The sequence below is a fragment of the Cupressus sempervirens genome, chromosome 1, assembly GCF_028749045.1.
Source record: "Cupressus sempervirens isolate cs-2001-9-10 chromosome 1, ASM2874904v1, whole genome shotgun sequence".
In the NCBI taxonomy this organism is placed as follows: Eukaryota; Viridiplantae; Streptophyta; class Pinopsida; order Cupressales; family Cupressaceae; genus Cupressus; species Cupressus sempervirens.
In genome coordinates, this window is record NC_143118.1 from 55,378,715 (window position 1) to 55,395,036 (window position 16,322).

The window sequence follows — 16,322 nt, forward strand, 5'->3', positions numbered from 1 at the left end:
TTACTTTAATAAGCAGGTCACTATTATGGTACATGTTTTTTTATAGACATGCACAGTTAGATTTGGATGGTGTTCAGAGTACAGTTCACACACGATTAATTATAAAGGAATATAATTTTTATATAAGTGATGATAAAGAACATGACATTCACTATGTAGAATATTGGTTCAATACGTTCTTTTCTTATTTGAAAGAAAGAAACATAAATGTTGATAAACATTATGTTTGGTCTGATGGATGTGTCGCGCAGTTTAAAAAATCTAGACCATTTTATGCATTGTGTAGATATCATCGCAATGAGAATATAAAACACATATGGAATTTCTTTGAGAGTGGCCATGGAAAAGGTGAACATGATGGTGCTGGAGCTTGCATCAAACATGCTTTGTGAAAGTATCAAATGAATTATCAGGGAGTTTGTGTAAATGATGCACATGATGTTGTTGAATGGTGTAAGACTCATTTTTCATTAGATGAGGTTGGGACATCATCAACAATGAGTCGACGAGCACCATATAGAGTCTTCTAGGAGATAACAGGTATGGATGTGTACGTCTGTTTAACTTTTATGCAATTAAATTATAAAATTTTATTGTTAAGTTTTATTTTTGAATTTGTTGAAGTTTAAATTTAATTTTTCTAATTTTCAATTTAACAAACTTTCAAGTGTCAATAGAAAAAACATGCATGGTTGCAAGAGGATAGAAAAGACACGTTCCTTACATTCAGTCATGAGTACAGATAATTGCAATTGGACATTGAAGACAAGAGAATACTCATGTTTTTGTGACAGTTTCATTGATGAAAACTATGAAGAATGCATCAATCAGACACATGGATATACAGGTGCATGGATTTCGGTACCACTTGATGTTACCAATACATTTGATAAAGAAGATGAAAATTTTGATGATATTCCATTGATTTATGATGATTATAATCATATCTCTGGATTGGTAAAAGTGGGTGAGTATCATAAAAAATAATCTCAACTTTTTATTTAATTATCAATTTCAACTGTCTTATATATATTGTACACATGCATTCATGTATACTTGTTATGCAGGAGATGTCTTTGCAGTGATTGCTAAGCCTAGAAATCATGAGTGTGTCAGTTATTATTTATTGCAATGTACTACAGAGAGGACAAAGTTATATGACCCTAAAGAAAGTGATGGAATGTTGTTCCCCATAGGTAAATTATACATATACATGTACATGCACATATATATTTAAATAAATATATATATCTAGGTAACTTCATATCTATCAAATTTTAAAACACTTAAATTTGTGGTACAGGTTTTGTTGTGATAGAGAGAACATATTTGAAGTAAGAGAAAATAGTCCAGCATGGAATACACTTTGTTGATTATCAACCTGACAACAAAGTTTTACAATACAGCCACCTGGTCATTGCTACAGGGCTTTGTCTGCATCCAGTCAAACTTAAGCGTGTACGTCGCAAGTGGAGACTAGACAGTGAAGATCATGAAAAAATATTGCATGTTATAAGTGTACATCATGGTTGATTAGAACTTTGAGATTTATTTTATAATAATCTGAATATCAACTTTGGTGAAATTATGTTTTTAATCTGAATATCTGAGTTTTAGTTATCATTAGTTTATTTTAAAACTATAATATTAATTGTACTATGGATGAATTTAATAATTTAACAACTCGATATAAATAAGCTAGAAGTTAGTTCGAACTTACACAATTTCATTATCTATGTTACAATTCTTAAATATCAACTTCTTTTCAAACTATTGAATTTCATCTTGAATTAAATGTGTTTAGATTAATTGTACAATCATAAGTTCTTAATTTTCATTAATTTATTAAAAAATTATATAATTTAATAATTTAAATTAATTGTACCATGGATGAATTTAATAATACTCCACCTTTAAAAGTTCCAAGGAAATTCAAGTAGTTGCAAACAATAAATATGATGATTTTGTATCATTGTAAAATAGAACGCATACTTTCTAAGCCCACAAAGGTCCTCCAAAAGTTATAATTAAAAACCATCCATTAAAGAAGATCATAAACATTATTATTACGATAAGCTTCCATGACAAACCACTTTAGAGTCAGTTCAAAGAAATTCGTTGGATGATTGAAAATTGAACTCTCGTTAAAAAAAAAGTATTTTCTAATTGTAGACCTTTATAAAATTAATTTGAAAAAGAAAAAAATTACTATTCTTAGTTAGGGTATGCAATCCTTTGATTTGACAATTTAAAATCAGTAGAGAACATTCTGTTCTGGTTAAAATCCTTTTCCATTTTTCAAGTAGTCTATTAACATTGAGTTATTTACAAAAAAAATGAGCCTACACATTGATCAAGAAAAATTATTAGCTGAGGCTATTGAGTGCATTATTTCTCTCACTTCCATCACAATGCGAGGAAACTCATAATTTAAAACAGATACAACACAAATTAAATGTATTCCAAATCAATGAAGAGCAACTTCTGCTCCACCAATACCAAAAAATAGAGAAAGTACTCTGACACCATCAGGATATAATGCTTTCAAGACTGATAAATGATATACAACTGTATCTATTTGGAATGAATTACCCAAACAATACAAGCGGTCAGTTGGACAAGAAGTTTCACGAGTGTGATCTCTATCAAATTTTAATATAAGCTCTATCTCATGGAGCTCTAGAGGGACGAGGTCACCTAGCCCCACCCATACCAAATTCCACTCTTCACACTTTTGAAGTATATATTTCTGCGCACTATCTTGCAGTTGCCCTTGTGCATTCTGAATCATAACTCTCAGTTGATCAATAAGGACAGTGCCACATCATCTTGAGTCTATGGAAATTTTTTTATCGTCAGATCCCATGAAGGCCAATACTTTTTTATTTGCGAAAGTGCTTCCTGAATAGTCATGGGGGGAGAGGTTCTTCTTGAAATCGCTCTTCTATTGGAACGTTATGCACATACCCTCTTGCTCTTCTGGAAGCTAAAAACAACATTGAGTCCACCAACTCTAGTTCAACACTATTAAATTGTTCAAATATTGTCTTCCAAATATCCTTCGATGCAAAAGCATCATTCTCATAGTAGAAGAAAGGTGGCCCTTGTATGAACGCATTGATTTCCTTTGAACGCTAGCCAATAGCCTTCCCAGGAACTCCAAAACCAATTAGTTCCTTGGGACACAAATTAGGGATTGCATCACATACTTCAAACATTGCTTGCTTGTCTTGCATACCCTCTATGTATTTTTCATACTTCAACACTTTCATTATCTATGTTACAATTTTGAACTTACACAATTTCATTATCTATGCTTCAATTCTTAAATATCAACTTTTTTTCAAACTATTGAATTTCATCTTAAATTAAATGTGTTTTTAATTGTACGATCATAAGTTCTTAATTATCAAATTTAGTTTATTAAAAAACTATATAATTTAATAATTTAAATTAATTGTACCATGGATGAATTTAATAATTTAAATTCATTTATCAACTTTTTTTCAAACTAGATTGAATTTCATAAGTGAAAATTAAAGTATGTGTTTTTAAAATTGTAAGATTATAAGTTCATAGTTATCATTTAGGTTAGTTTATTAAAAAACTATATATTTTAATGTTACTTTATTACATCTATGGTCATGTACTCTTAAAGTTTAAATTAGTTTAAATTAATATGTTTTTTTAATATTATATTTTTAAAAGTTCTCTAAAATAATGTATTGGCTTACCTAATTAACATATTTTTATCCACATAAAACTAATATTTATCTTTAGCCGATTAGTAATTGATAATTTAAGAAATATGTATCTTTCTAATTTCTTGCTAATTGATAATTGATATACATGTACACACGTGTCTCAAGATCATGTTCTATAGATATACCACAAAAAAATACACATATGTACACATATACACGTCTCAAGAATAAACATTTATAGATCTAATATATCAATATGTATCTGAAATGCAAACTATAAATCTCAAATAAATATACGTATGTAGCAAAATATAAAAAGTCATATATACGTACATGTGATGGTATCTAACTCTGAAATACTCAATAATCAAATAAATAGTGAAAGTACATGCATGTCATCAAGGAACTGAAATACACATGTGTACATGTAAACTAGACCTCCAATATATATGCATCAAAAAATATATAAATATGATCTACTACTAGAAGGACCCCTCAAGACGCATATGAACAGAAAGACCCTCTGATCGAGTCTCCTATACATCCTCTCACCGAGGCACATCAACCAAGCCCTACAAATATATATAAATATATACATATATGTGTTAGAGTTCTATCTTTAAAACATATATATACATATGTGCATCATGTACATATAATTCAAATTAAATACAAATTTGCATATATATAGATATATATCTAGTTTTCAAAATATTTAAATAACTTTAAACAAACTATTTAAAACTCAAGTACCTGAGCACTACCAGGTGCCTCAATAGAATCATCTCTCTCATGTATATGATGCCCTGAACCAACAATATGTGTAACCATGTGCTCAGCGACCTGTGCCTACATGATTTATTACGAGTTAAAGATTAAATTAAATATCTACATATATATTTGAACTAAATTTTTCAATAAATGAACATACTTTTTAATTTCATATATATTTAAAATTAAAAATAAATTATATATGTACCTGGGTCTCCGGAGGTGGAGGATGATCAGCAGACTCCATCATATCATCTACTGATGCACTTGAGCCTGAAACTCCATGTCCAACTGCTAGTAAATCTAAGTGAAGTGGACTGTGTAACTGGCTGGGTACATTTGGTGTAGAATTAGTGCTTCCAGGTCCGAATAACAAGTCCATGTATGATGAAATACCTAGGGTCAAACTAGTACCAATCTTAGATAGGCCTCGCAACTGCTCACCAAAATCATCAAGGCCCTCAACTGTGATATGGACATCTCCAACTCGTATGCTTGAGTCATCTATAGAGTGTCGTGAGTCTGGTGCCCAATGATGTGAGCTATGCACAGGTGTATCATCTATCACTGGTGTGGTGGCCTGTGTCTATGGAACTGTGTCAGGGCTCTGATGTTGTCTAACAACATCCATCATGACGTGTACTGGAATCCTCTATGTATCAAAAATATAGCTAATAAAGTGCAACATATCCTCCAAAAAATATAGTGCCATATCCATATGTGTCTTCTGTCCTGAAAGACCACGAATATCACCTGGCAGTGGTAGCCTAGTAGCTCTATATGCATCATCAGAGGAGGCACCTAAAGTGCTACTAGATGCCTGTGAAGATGGTCGACCAAGTGGACAAGGACGTTGACTATGAAGATAATGACCAATAGAATCTGATGTGATACTAGCCACTGCAGATGCAATATGCCTAATAGTGTCAATTGCTTCCCTCTGGGAAGCAATGACGACTCTATCTGCAATAGGCGCATGTGTAGGAATCACAGGAGGCATCCTCGGTCCAACAAACTATCTAAGATCTATAGGTGGCAGACGATCTACACTGTGATACTGGTCACGATCTACGATCCGACCACACCCCTATCCACAATAATCAGGAATATCCAAGTAGTTGACGTTGAGCCTTATACGAAACTCAGCGTACAGCTGTTGTGCAAAATAAAGGGGTATTTGGTCATTATTAGGATAATGACCATATGTAGCTAAAAATCGTGGATAGATCATGCTAGCAATAATAGGGTCTCTGCATCATGTGACTCTGTAGCCTCTCACCCTACCTTGTGTCCCCTCATAAGCTGAAAATAGCTCTCTCTGGATAACATCTTTGGGGGCTACCCTCTTGACGTCATCGAATGATGCATCTCCTAAAACCTCAGCCCTAAGCTCCCTAGATATGGAAGTTAATATGGCAGGAGTAAATGAATGGTGACCTCTAAACCTAGCTATCAAATCCTGTAAACTCTTACATATCGTAGTACATATGTCTCTATAAAGACCATCATCAGAGGTCAATATAGAGTGCTGCAGTCTAGCAACCTCATGCTCTGAAAATGCAAATAAAGCATCGATATCAATGTGTGGAGGTGGTGTAGCAGGACCTCCAGCAGGAGCTGCAGGTGCAGCCTAACCTGGAACATGAGCCGCACCAGGAGCTGGAACATGAGCTGCACGATGAGCCCTAGTCAAGGTACACAAGGAGCCCCATCAGAAGCTGCAGCACGAGCCCCACCATGAGCTGCACGAGGAGCCATATCAGGAACTGCATCAGGTGCTGCAACAGGAACTGCATCAACCTGTGCCACAGTAGGAACTACATCAGGTGTCACACCAGAAGCCACATCAAGCATATCGTGTGAAGCCATATCTGTAGAAATGTATGAAGAGCTAAACTGCCTGTTGTACACAATTTTTTATTTTTAACATTAAAAATTATACACATGTTATTAAACATACATCACACATCATGGACCAAGATAATCTGTAACACATCCAGACCTAGATTAATTTGCATATAAGTATAAGATAACTTTAAAGTTGAGAGTTTGGTTACAGTTAGAGTTAATTTGTTGTTCTAAGATTTTATTATACTTTGGGGGGTATTATTAGAGAATTCAATTAAAGGGTAATAGATTATTTATATTACTCTTAAATCATAATGCTTCAAGGTTTAGGTTTCAAGTTGGGTTACATATATATCATTTAAAACAAGGGTCATACTTCATGTATGTACATGTGTTTGAATGTATGTGCATGTATCTCAAATGTAATTTTTAACAATTTAGGATTAGGGTCAACTTGTTTTAATTTTATGTAAGTTAGGATTCAATTAGGTTTTCAAATAGGGTTTTAGTGTAATTAGGCTCAATTTTAGGGTAAGATTTAAGACCTTATGACACTGTCAAGGTTTACACAAACTTACATAATTTCTAGCATTAAATTTAGGGGTTAATATTAAAGTCCATGGTTAAGAATTTAGGATAAGGGAACTTAGCATATGAAGTTTATGATTTGGTTCAAGATTATGATTTAGGGTATTTATTATCATTTATAATATTGGGTTTAGAAATTAAATTTTAAGATCAAGGTTAGTGTTAGGGTTTGGATAATGGTTAGGGTTAGGGTTTGGTTAGGTTAGGGTTAGGGTTTGGATGTACATGTATGTTATATTCATACCTAGATATGCAAATTAATCTACATTCTTATATATGTATAATTTAGGATCTCCCCTTAAGACATGTCTTTGAATTATATAGTTAATTATATACTTCTAATTATTAAGACATTAAAATAATAACATATGTACATTTAAACATGAATATTGAAAACATATGTATGCACCTCTATATCTAACACATGAACATATTTACATGTACATTTATGAAATAAAATATACATTTTAATCTACATTCTTATGTATAATTTAGGATCTCCCCTTAAGACATGTGTTATTAAATATAGTTAATTACACTTAGTTATAAGATAAATTAAGATCAATTGTTAACATATACACAAATTATACATATAAAAATGTGAATTTATTAAAAACATGTACATACATCTACTTTTAACCATGAACAAATATACATGTATATTTATGTTCAAAATAAAAAAATTATACATTCTAATCTATATTTTTACATGTACAATTTAGGATCTAGACCCTTAAGATATGTCATTTAATTAAACTTCTAAGATTAAGAAATTAAAGTGAATTTTCCATATATATATAAACATTAATATTGAAAACATACATGTCTACATTTAACATATATATATATATATATATATATATATATATATATATATATATATATATATATATATATATATAATTTTTTTTAAATTTTATTTATTTATTTATTTATTTTTATTTTTTTCTAAAATTTATATTATTATAAATTTTTTAATGTTTTTCTATTTTTAAAAAAATATTTTTCTAATGTTTTTCTAAATTTTATATTATTATAAATTTTCTAATTTTTTTTTAATTAGTTTTCTAAAATTTATATTATTATAAATTTTCTAACGTTTTCCTAATTATTTTTCTAAATTTGTTTTCTAAATTTTCTAATGTTTTTTCAAAAAATTGTTTTCTAAATTTTATATTAAATTATAAATTTTCTAATATTTTTTTAAATTTTTTTTAAATTTTTTTTTTTAAATTTTTAAAATATTTTTTCTAAATTTTATATTAAATTATAAATTCTCTAATATTTTTGTAATATTTTTCTCTAAATTTGTTAATATTTTTGTAATATTTTTTTCTAAATTTGTTTTTCTAAATTTTCTAATGTTTTTGCAATTTTTTTTCTAAGTTTTTTCATTCTTTTTAATGTTTTTTCTAAATTTTCTAATTTTTAAATTTTTTTTTAATTTTCTAATTTTTTAAAATATTTTTTTATAAATTTGTTTTCTAAATTTCATATTAAATTATAAATTTTCTAATTTTTTTGTAATTTTTTTTCTAAATTTTCTAATATTTTTGTTATGCTTTTTTTCTAAATTTTCTAATTTTTTTTATAAATTTTTTAATATTTATTTAATGTTTTTTAACTTTTTTCTTTCTAAATTTGTTTTCTAAATTTTATATTAAATTATAAATTCTCTAATGTTTTCGTAATGTTTTTCTTAAATTTTTTACTATTTTTTCTAATGTTTTCTAATGTTTTCTATATAATATTTTTCTGTTTTCTAAATTAATATAAATAAACAATAAAAATATTAAATTAACAATTAGATATGTTTTCAAAACTATTAAAAACGTAAATAACATTCAAATATATTTTCAAAACATAAAAAAATGCATTGAAAACATTAAAATCTACTTTGATAATATAAAAAATACTTCAAAAACATTGAAAATATTAAATTAATAATATTTTGACATACCCGATAACAAAAATCAGAACAGAAACAACAAGATGATGTCGTTGGAAGTAGCACAAACCACACGTTCGCCCGAACGCTCAATGAACAAGACTCGCCGTGAAAATGACTTTGGAAAAGTTAAAAAGTCGATTTAAACCATCAAAAATCATTTCAACATGCGCATTGTACATGTTCGCGCGAACATGTCCAAGTTGTTCGCACGAACGTATGGTAAATCAGGATCCAAAAATTTGCTAGCTTTTTCAAGTTTCTTCCTTCCACTAAAGTGGAACCCATTATTGTGGGTTCACCCTTAGATGAGAGTTAAAGTAATACTTTAATAATGATATTAGTCTTGATATTTAATTTACTAATTTATGTTATTAATTAAATTATTTATGATTTAAGATCCTTTAAATTAATAATATGATATAGTCAAAATTAATAAAATGATAGTTAATTAAGAGTTAATTTTTGAGTTGAGTATTAAATTATCCAATGAATGATAAGAAATAGTATCATTATCATATTGGTTAATACTATGGTATCCTTATACACAAGATTTTATAAATGTTATTTATATTTGGGAAAACTATTAATCTTATTGAACACATAATGATTTAATACACAAGAAATAATTTACACTTATATACCACAAGTATGCATGCATGTCATTGAACATAAACCTTTATAGTAAAAATGAACTTCATAATATAAATTAATTTTATTCCAAAATTAAACTTGTTTTACTATTATGATTTCTTTGTATCTAGTTTTTTTGGATTTTCATTTAATGGTTATTTGGGGTTTGAGGTTTACCCTTAGGATTTAAGATCCAAGGGATTTGGGATTAATTTTATGTGTAAAAATGTTATAACATTCTTGTGCCCTGATCAGTCCATGTGTTAATCTTGGATTTATAACCATTCTTATGTCACAATCAATCCATGTCTTATTTTTTGGATGAAATTGTGAGTAATATTTTTTTTTTCTAATCATTATATATCTTAAAAGAAAAAGGTACGTGACAACCATTATCTTGTTAAGTCTAATTCACCTAGTCACACTGTGTTATCATTTATATTGCCCTATATTCTGGATGGTTGTATTCATGGATTATGTTGTTTTATGTTTTTTCTATGATCTGGATGGTTATCTATATGGGTTATGCACTCCATGTTGGAGTTGAATGATATTGATGCTTGTATATCATTGTTCACGTGTTATAAGACTGTGAATTTTATTATCATTGTGAGATATCCATTATGGGATGGATGATCTTTTGAGATTTTATATTGAGATGGACAATGGATCCTTCTATGGACATAATACTCTTTCTTATGCTCCATTATTATACCTTAGTGAATTTTGTGATTGTGGATTTATGAGAATCTTTTGTGCAATTGTTTTATTCTTTTCTTTTGGTTTCTTTTAAATTGAGCATTGGGTTAGATCATCTAAGTGTATAGGGGGGAGTGGCTTGCAATAGGCATTAGGACCCTAAGTAGATGCCAAGAAAACTCATTGTAACTTAATGAGTGATAACTTGATAAAAATTTGGAAATGGGTTTAAAAATTTAATAAGATAATTGTATTCATCTCTCATACTTTGTACATGCAAGGATAGGGGTTCGAGAAGATCTTTGCGATCTTGTATAATTAATAAGGCTTGTGTATATGAGAGGTTATTTATGCCACATAGAGTCACTAGGTGGTCATGATACACAGAGACTACTAAGAAAACCTTGGCATTGGCTTATGTGATTACACTTCCCCATATACATCTTAGGTTTCCTATGAATAAATATTTGTGTATTTGTGTCAATTCCCTATGCAAGAATCTTTTATGTATGAGTACTACCACTTGAGATAGAGAAATTTCAAGATCCTTTGCCTAGGATTATGTTGCTAATTTTATGGTATGATTATCCAAGTGGGACCTAACATTATCTCCTGAGCATGGTGGGAGTGGGTCTAATTAGGCTACCATAAGGTTGGGTGGTAGTGATTCTTGTGCCATTTAGGTTTGATAGATTTACACCAATGTTGGATGTTCCATTGTTGTAGTTGTATAATTCTATTTCTTATCTTTTGGAGACTTACTTCTATCTTTAATGAATGTATTCATTATCTTATACTTTGTATCTTTAGGTCTCTTGTGATGATGTATTGTGTTATATATTTTACTTGTATTATCAATACATGTACACTGTGGCATGTGCAATAGATGTTATAGATTTGGAAGTACTTTTTTGTATCAAAACTATAATTACATATTCAATAATGAGATCATGTATATTTTATTTCATTATGGATGTGAGCATTGTACGTATAATTAAATATAATTTATAAATTTATAAAAATAAAATTCAACATGAATGAACCCTTGAGACATCTAATTTGTAAATATATTTCTTAATGTGTATGTGATATGTTTTAATATATTGCTTCCATGTTGATATTCTTTAATTTTTTATAAATATTTTAAGAAAAAAAAAGTTTGGTAAACTTAGTAATACGTTTATAAATTAATTTATCTTAGGTTCCCTAGCAGGGCATTACACATTCATTGAAGACATCCATTATCAAGCACTAACGATTCGAGTGCTCCATTCCTCTTATGCATGTAAGGAATTTTATTCCATAGATCGAGCTCTTTTCCTCATTGGATATTAAGCAATTTGATTGCAATCAAGAAGATCTTCATTCTTTAGCCAGTTTTTCTTCTCCCTCAACATTATAGTGAATTACAACATGTGCTACATGAGGTTTTGTCTTACATGAATTCCTTTTGGTTTCTTGTGTTCAAAGTTATTGAATTGATATACTTGGAGACAATTGCATCTACATAGTATGATATACTCCATTTTTTAGATCTAATCTCTGCTACATATGAACATTCTTTTGATTACATTTATTTCAATATTTTAATTCAAGTTTGATTCCTAAGTAGGGGTTTGGATAAGGAAAACCCCTCCCTTCAACCTTATTTCCCTTCTTTTATCTATGTAGCAATAGGTTTTTAGAGTTTTGGATCCAAATTTTAGGGATTGTAGAACTAGCTGCAAATCCTTTACAAATTTCATCTAATTTAGAGTTTCTAAAACAAGGATAAATTTTCTAGACAAAGTCTATTTACCTGATACTACCTTTTAAATCTGGAATTTTTAGGATTAAAAATTATAGTTGTCAAAGTGCTAGATCTAGAAACATTTTTTATTGTGATAGTTTTGCAACTAGATCTAAAGTTCACTTCAGCTTTTCCTCCTTCAAGGTGAATTCATTCCTTCTATTTTCCTCTTTCACTTACTTTTACATATTGGATCCACATTGCTTTCATTTACATGTCATTATCATCCCTATATAAAGAGTCACAAAAACCGCCCACCATTGTATGGACCACAAGTTTATACCCTTACTCTTTTGGTTGTGCTAATCAAATTTATTTATTTAGAGTTTTTAATTCCAATGTATGTGGAACTTTGGTGGTCTATTGTTTATCACCATTTTTCACATCGCAATATTTATTTATTTAATTCTTTTTTTTTGGATTGGTTGATATCAATATGGGACTCTTATAGACTCAAACCCAACACTTCCAAATGAGATGTTTACAACTTACTACATTGGAGGATATTCCCCTTAAAATTTTATTTTATTTTTATTAAAAAATAAAATAAAAAACTTTTAAACAATGAAACTTTATAAAAAGACCTTATTGCAAACCTTAATTAATTACATAATTAAACATTATTAAATATTGAATAAAAAGGAAAAACTCTAAATTGTTAATTTTATTTTCATTGGAAAATATAAAAATATAAAAGTTTTATGAAGGATTTTATTCCACATATCCAAAGTTGATAAGATGACTATGCTTTATTTTAAGACAACAAGTGGAGAAAAAAATCCAAACTAAATAGGGAAGATGCTAGCTTTGAAGAGGTCTTATTGTACACCCAAATTGGTGGAAAAAATAAATTTGAAAATATAAAAGCTAAAAAAATTTCTTGCAATTTTTAGCACACACTTTACAAAGTATATCTTATTTCAAAGAAAAGGAAACCATATCATTCAAGAAATTAGAAAATATTATGTTAAGCAAAGAAAAGTTGTTAGATCTTAATTTTAGTTATAAAGTATTTTTTTTTTTTTAAATAAAAAAATCAAGAAGACCCTATCGTAATTAAAATTGAGAAACATTAAGTTAAAAAAATTACAAATTTAATTTAGAAAAATAATAAACATTTTCTAATGATTTTGGTAGAAGGAAGTGTACTAGTGATCATTATAACTAACTTGTGCAAATTTTTCTTAATCATATATTAGATTACAAGCTACTTCAAAAATATTTTTTGGCATATGGGCTCCTTAGAATCTGTTAGATCTATAGATCTTGAGGGTTCTAGTTAATGATGTTTACTCAAATATTGCATGTACTTATGAACAAATGTCCTATAAGTGGTACATAAATCAACCAATTATCAACCAAAAAAATTAAAAGCTAGTTTAGTATTAGAATGCACTGGCACACTTCCCCTAAAAAAATAGACAACTTTCAATTCCTAGTTAATTTGTAAAAGATTATTAATTTGCAAAATATATTACTACACAACTATTAGAACACATTAAGATTATTGTTACTCTTTGCCAATTCTAAATTGTGATCAAAACGTAAAGAAAAATGATAATCTCTCCCTATTCCAGCTCCAAATTGATGAGCTAATTAAAAATAGAAGAACTTTTCCACCCCAAATCGCTGACATAATTAAACGTAAGGAAAAATAATAATAATAATAATCTCTCCCTATTCTACCCCAAATGGATTGACTAATTAAAAATATTAAAAATAGAAGAAACAAACCTGATGGAAAAAAGGCTAAATTGGTGGCAAAATTTAATTTGAAAATATAAAAGCTAAAAAATTCTCTCACAATTTTTAGCACACTTTAAAAACTATATCTTATTTTGAGAAAAAAAGGAAACCATATCATTCAAGAAATTGGAAAATATTATGTTAAGCAAAGAAAAGCTCTTAGGTCTTAATTTTAGTTTTAAAATATACTTTTAGAAAATAATTCTTTTTCCAAAAAGACTATGTTGCATATTCAAATTGGTGATGTAATTAAAATTGAGTAACATTAAGTTTTAAAAATTACAAGTTTAATTTAGAAAAATAATAAATATTTTCGAAAGATTTTAGAAGAAGGAAGTGGACTAGTGGTCATTATAACTAACTTGTGCAAATTTGTCTTAATCATATATTAGATTACAAGCTACTTCAAAAATATTTTTTGGCATATGGGCTCTTTAAGTCTGTTCCATTTAGAATCTGGAGGGTTCTAGTTAATAATGTCCCAACAAGTGTTTACTCAAATATTGCACTTAATTATGAACAAATGTCTCATAAGTTGTACATAAATCAACCAAGAAAACTAAAAGCTACTTTAATATTAGAATGATGTATTAGCACTCTTCCCCTAAAAAATAGACAACTTTCAATTCCTAGTTAATTTTTAAAAGATTATTAATTTGCAAAATATAGTACTACACAACTATTAGAATGCATTAAGATTATTGTTACTCCACCAATTCTAAATTGTGATAAAACATAAATTAAAATAATAATCTCTCCTTATTCCAGCTCAGAAAAATATAAAGAAAAACAATAATCTCTCCCTATTCCACCTCCATATTGATGAGCTAATTAAAAATAGAACTTTTCCGCCCCAAATCCCTTACATAATTAAACATAAGAAATAATAATAATAATCGTAATCTCTCCCTATTCCACCCCAAATTGATTGACTAATTAAAAATATTAAAAATAGAAGAAACAAACATAAGTTAGTTTTCTAGCGCAATTGGAAAAGAGACAAGGCCAGCAACAATAAAGGAAAAGAGAGAGGGACAAAAAGCATAGGAATCCCCGTCAGCAAGGAGGTCGAAAAGAAAGGACCTACAATTGCATCACCCTCGTAAGTCCCGTCCGACGCTCACCCCTTCTTTTTCCGTTTCCCACTTGCATGTAATCCCATTTACCCCTTCCCCCATCATCTCCTCTTCACTCCCCCACTCCCTCCACTCCCCCCCCTTGCCCGGCCCTGCCCGGTGCTGCCCCTGCCCCATCCTCCTGTCACGACCTCTCCTGTCGTGCCCTGTGTCCCCTATTTTCCCATCTCCCACTTTCCACGTTCTTTTCCGCTTTCCACCATTTATTCGATTAGAATCCACCCCCACTTCCAACACAGGGCCTTACGCGAAGAATAAAAGCCGGAGACCAGCGGGCAGAGACAATCAAGCATCAAAGCGAATTCTCCTCTCTGCGAAGAAGAAGGAAGAAATTGAGAGTTGAATCCCGTTCCGAATCATGTCTGGCGTGTGGATCTTCAAGAACGGGGTGGCGAGGCTGGTGCCGAACGCAATAGACGCAACGGAGGAGAACGAGTGGCGTTCGAAGCGGAAGGTCCTCGTCCACCTGCCCTCCAATCAGACCATCTCTTCCTACGCGGATCTCGAGCAGAAGCTCCTCTCCCTCGGGTGGGAGAGATATCCCAACGAGGACCACCCCCACCTCATCCAGTTCCACAAGCCCTCTTCTCCCCTCCACCTCATCTCCCTCCCCACTCACTTCTCCAACTTCAAGTCCATGCACATGTACGATATCGTCGTCAAGAACAGGTCCTTCTTCGAAGTCAGAGATGTCTCCCCATAGAAAAATAAAACACTTCCCTCATTCTCACCCCCAACTACATCTTTTACTCAATTAGACTCGCTCACCTTAATAATTAGTTTAGCCACCAATAGGCCATCTATGTTCTACTTATATGTTCTCAATGTCTGCGTCTCATCATGCTATACGGTATACCTTATATGTCTTCTTGTGGGTTTTCTAATGTAAAACTGAGATTTTTAGTTCATTTTCTTGCTCATGAGTAACCAGTGTCTTGATGGGTTTCAGAATTCAGTTCGACTCTTGGTTCTAACTACGGGTTAGAATTGTTAGTTTTTGGAAGATTTTATGTAAAATCGGTTAAAGATATCAAATCATGTTGAGAGAAGTTTATGTTGAAAAAGGATATAATTTCTGTTTTATGAGTTTGAGAATTCTAATTGCACTTTAACTTAGATATGGATCAGCATATCTATATTTGTGTATACGTTCTCCTTGTACGTTGACTTCAAATATAGATTAGAATCGTTCTATTTTAATTCATGTTAAGTGCAATGAAGAAAGGAATGTATGTAAAAGAAGTTGAGAGATACCAAATATTACCACTGATAAGGTGAAATGTAAAACTGAAGTTTAACTTCATTCTTTTTCTTTATATTTGTGAGTAATGGGTCTCTGGTACTAGAATAGAATTATTTACAGAATCGCTGTTTGATGAGTTCAAAAAAATTCTATGTAAAATCTAACATAATTTAATATGAATTAGCATAGTTTTAATTAAAAATCTATGTGCCATTTG

The 16,322-nt window shown here is 30.1% G+C and overlaps 1 protein-coding gene across 1 annotated transcript; it reads left to right on the forward strand.

Annotated features, from left to right (window-relative positions):
- The first annotated feature begins 14,926 nt into the window (after positions 1 to 14,926).
- Positions 14,927 to 15,926, forward strand: LOC149576138 (flowering-promoting factor 1-like protein 1). The gene has a single exon (XM_089800949.1). It carries the CDS (start codon positions 15,221 to 15,223, stop codon positions 15,563 to 15,565), a length of 345 nt encoding a protein of 114 aa, XP_089657075.1. The 5' UTR covers positions 14,927 to 15,220; the 3' UTR covers positions 15,566 to 15,926.
- The last annotated feature ends 396 nt before the right edge of the window (positions 15,927 to 16,322 follow it).

Bases quoted from the DNA above. Each gene is read 5' to 3' on its own strand.
- LOC149576138 (XM_089800949.1), top strand. From the start codon at position 15,221: ATGTCTGGCGTGTGGATCTTCAAGAACGGGGTGGCGAGGCTGGTGCCG.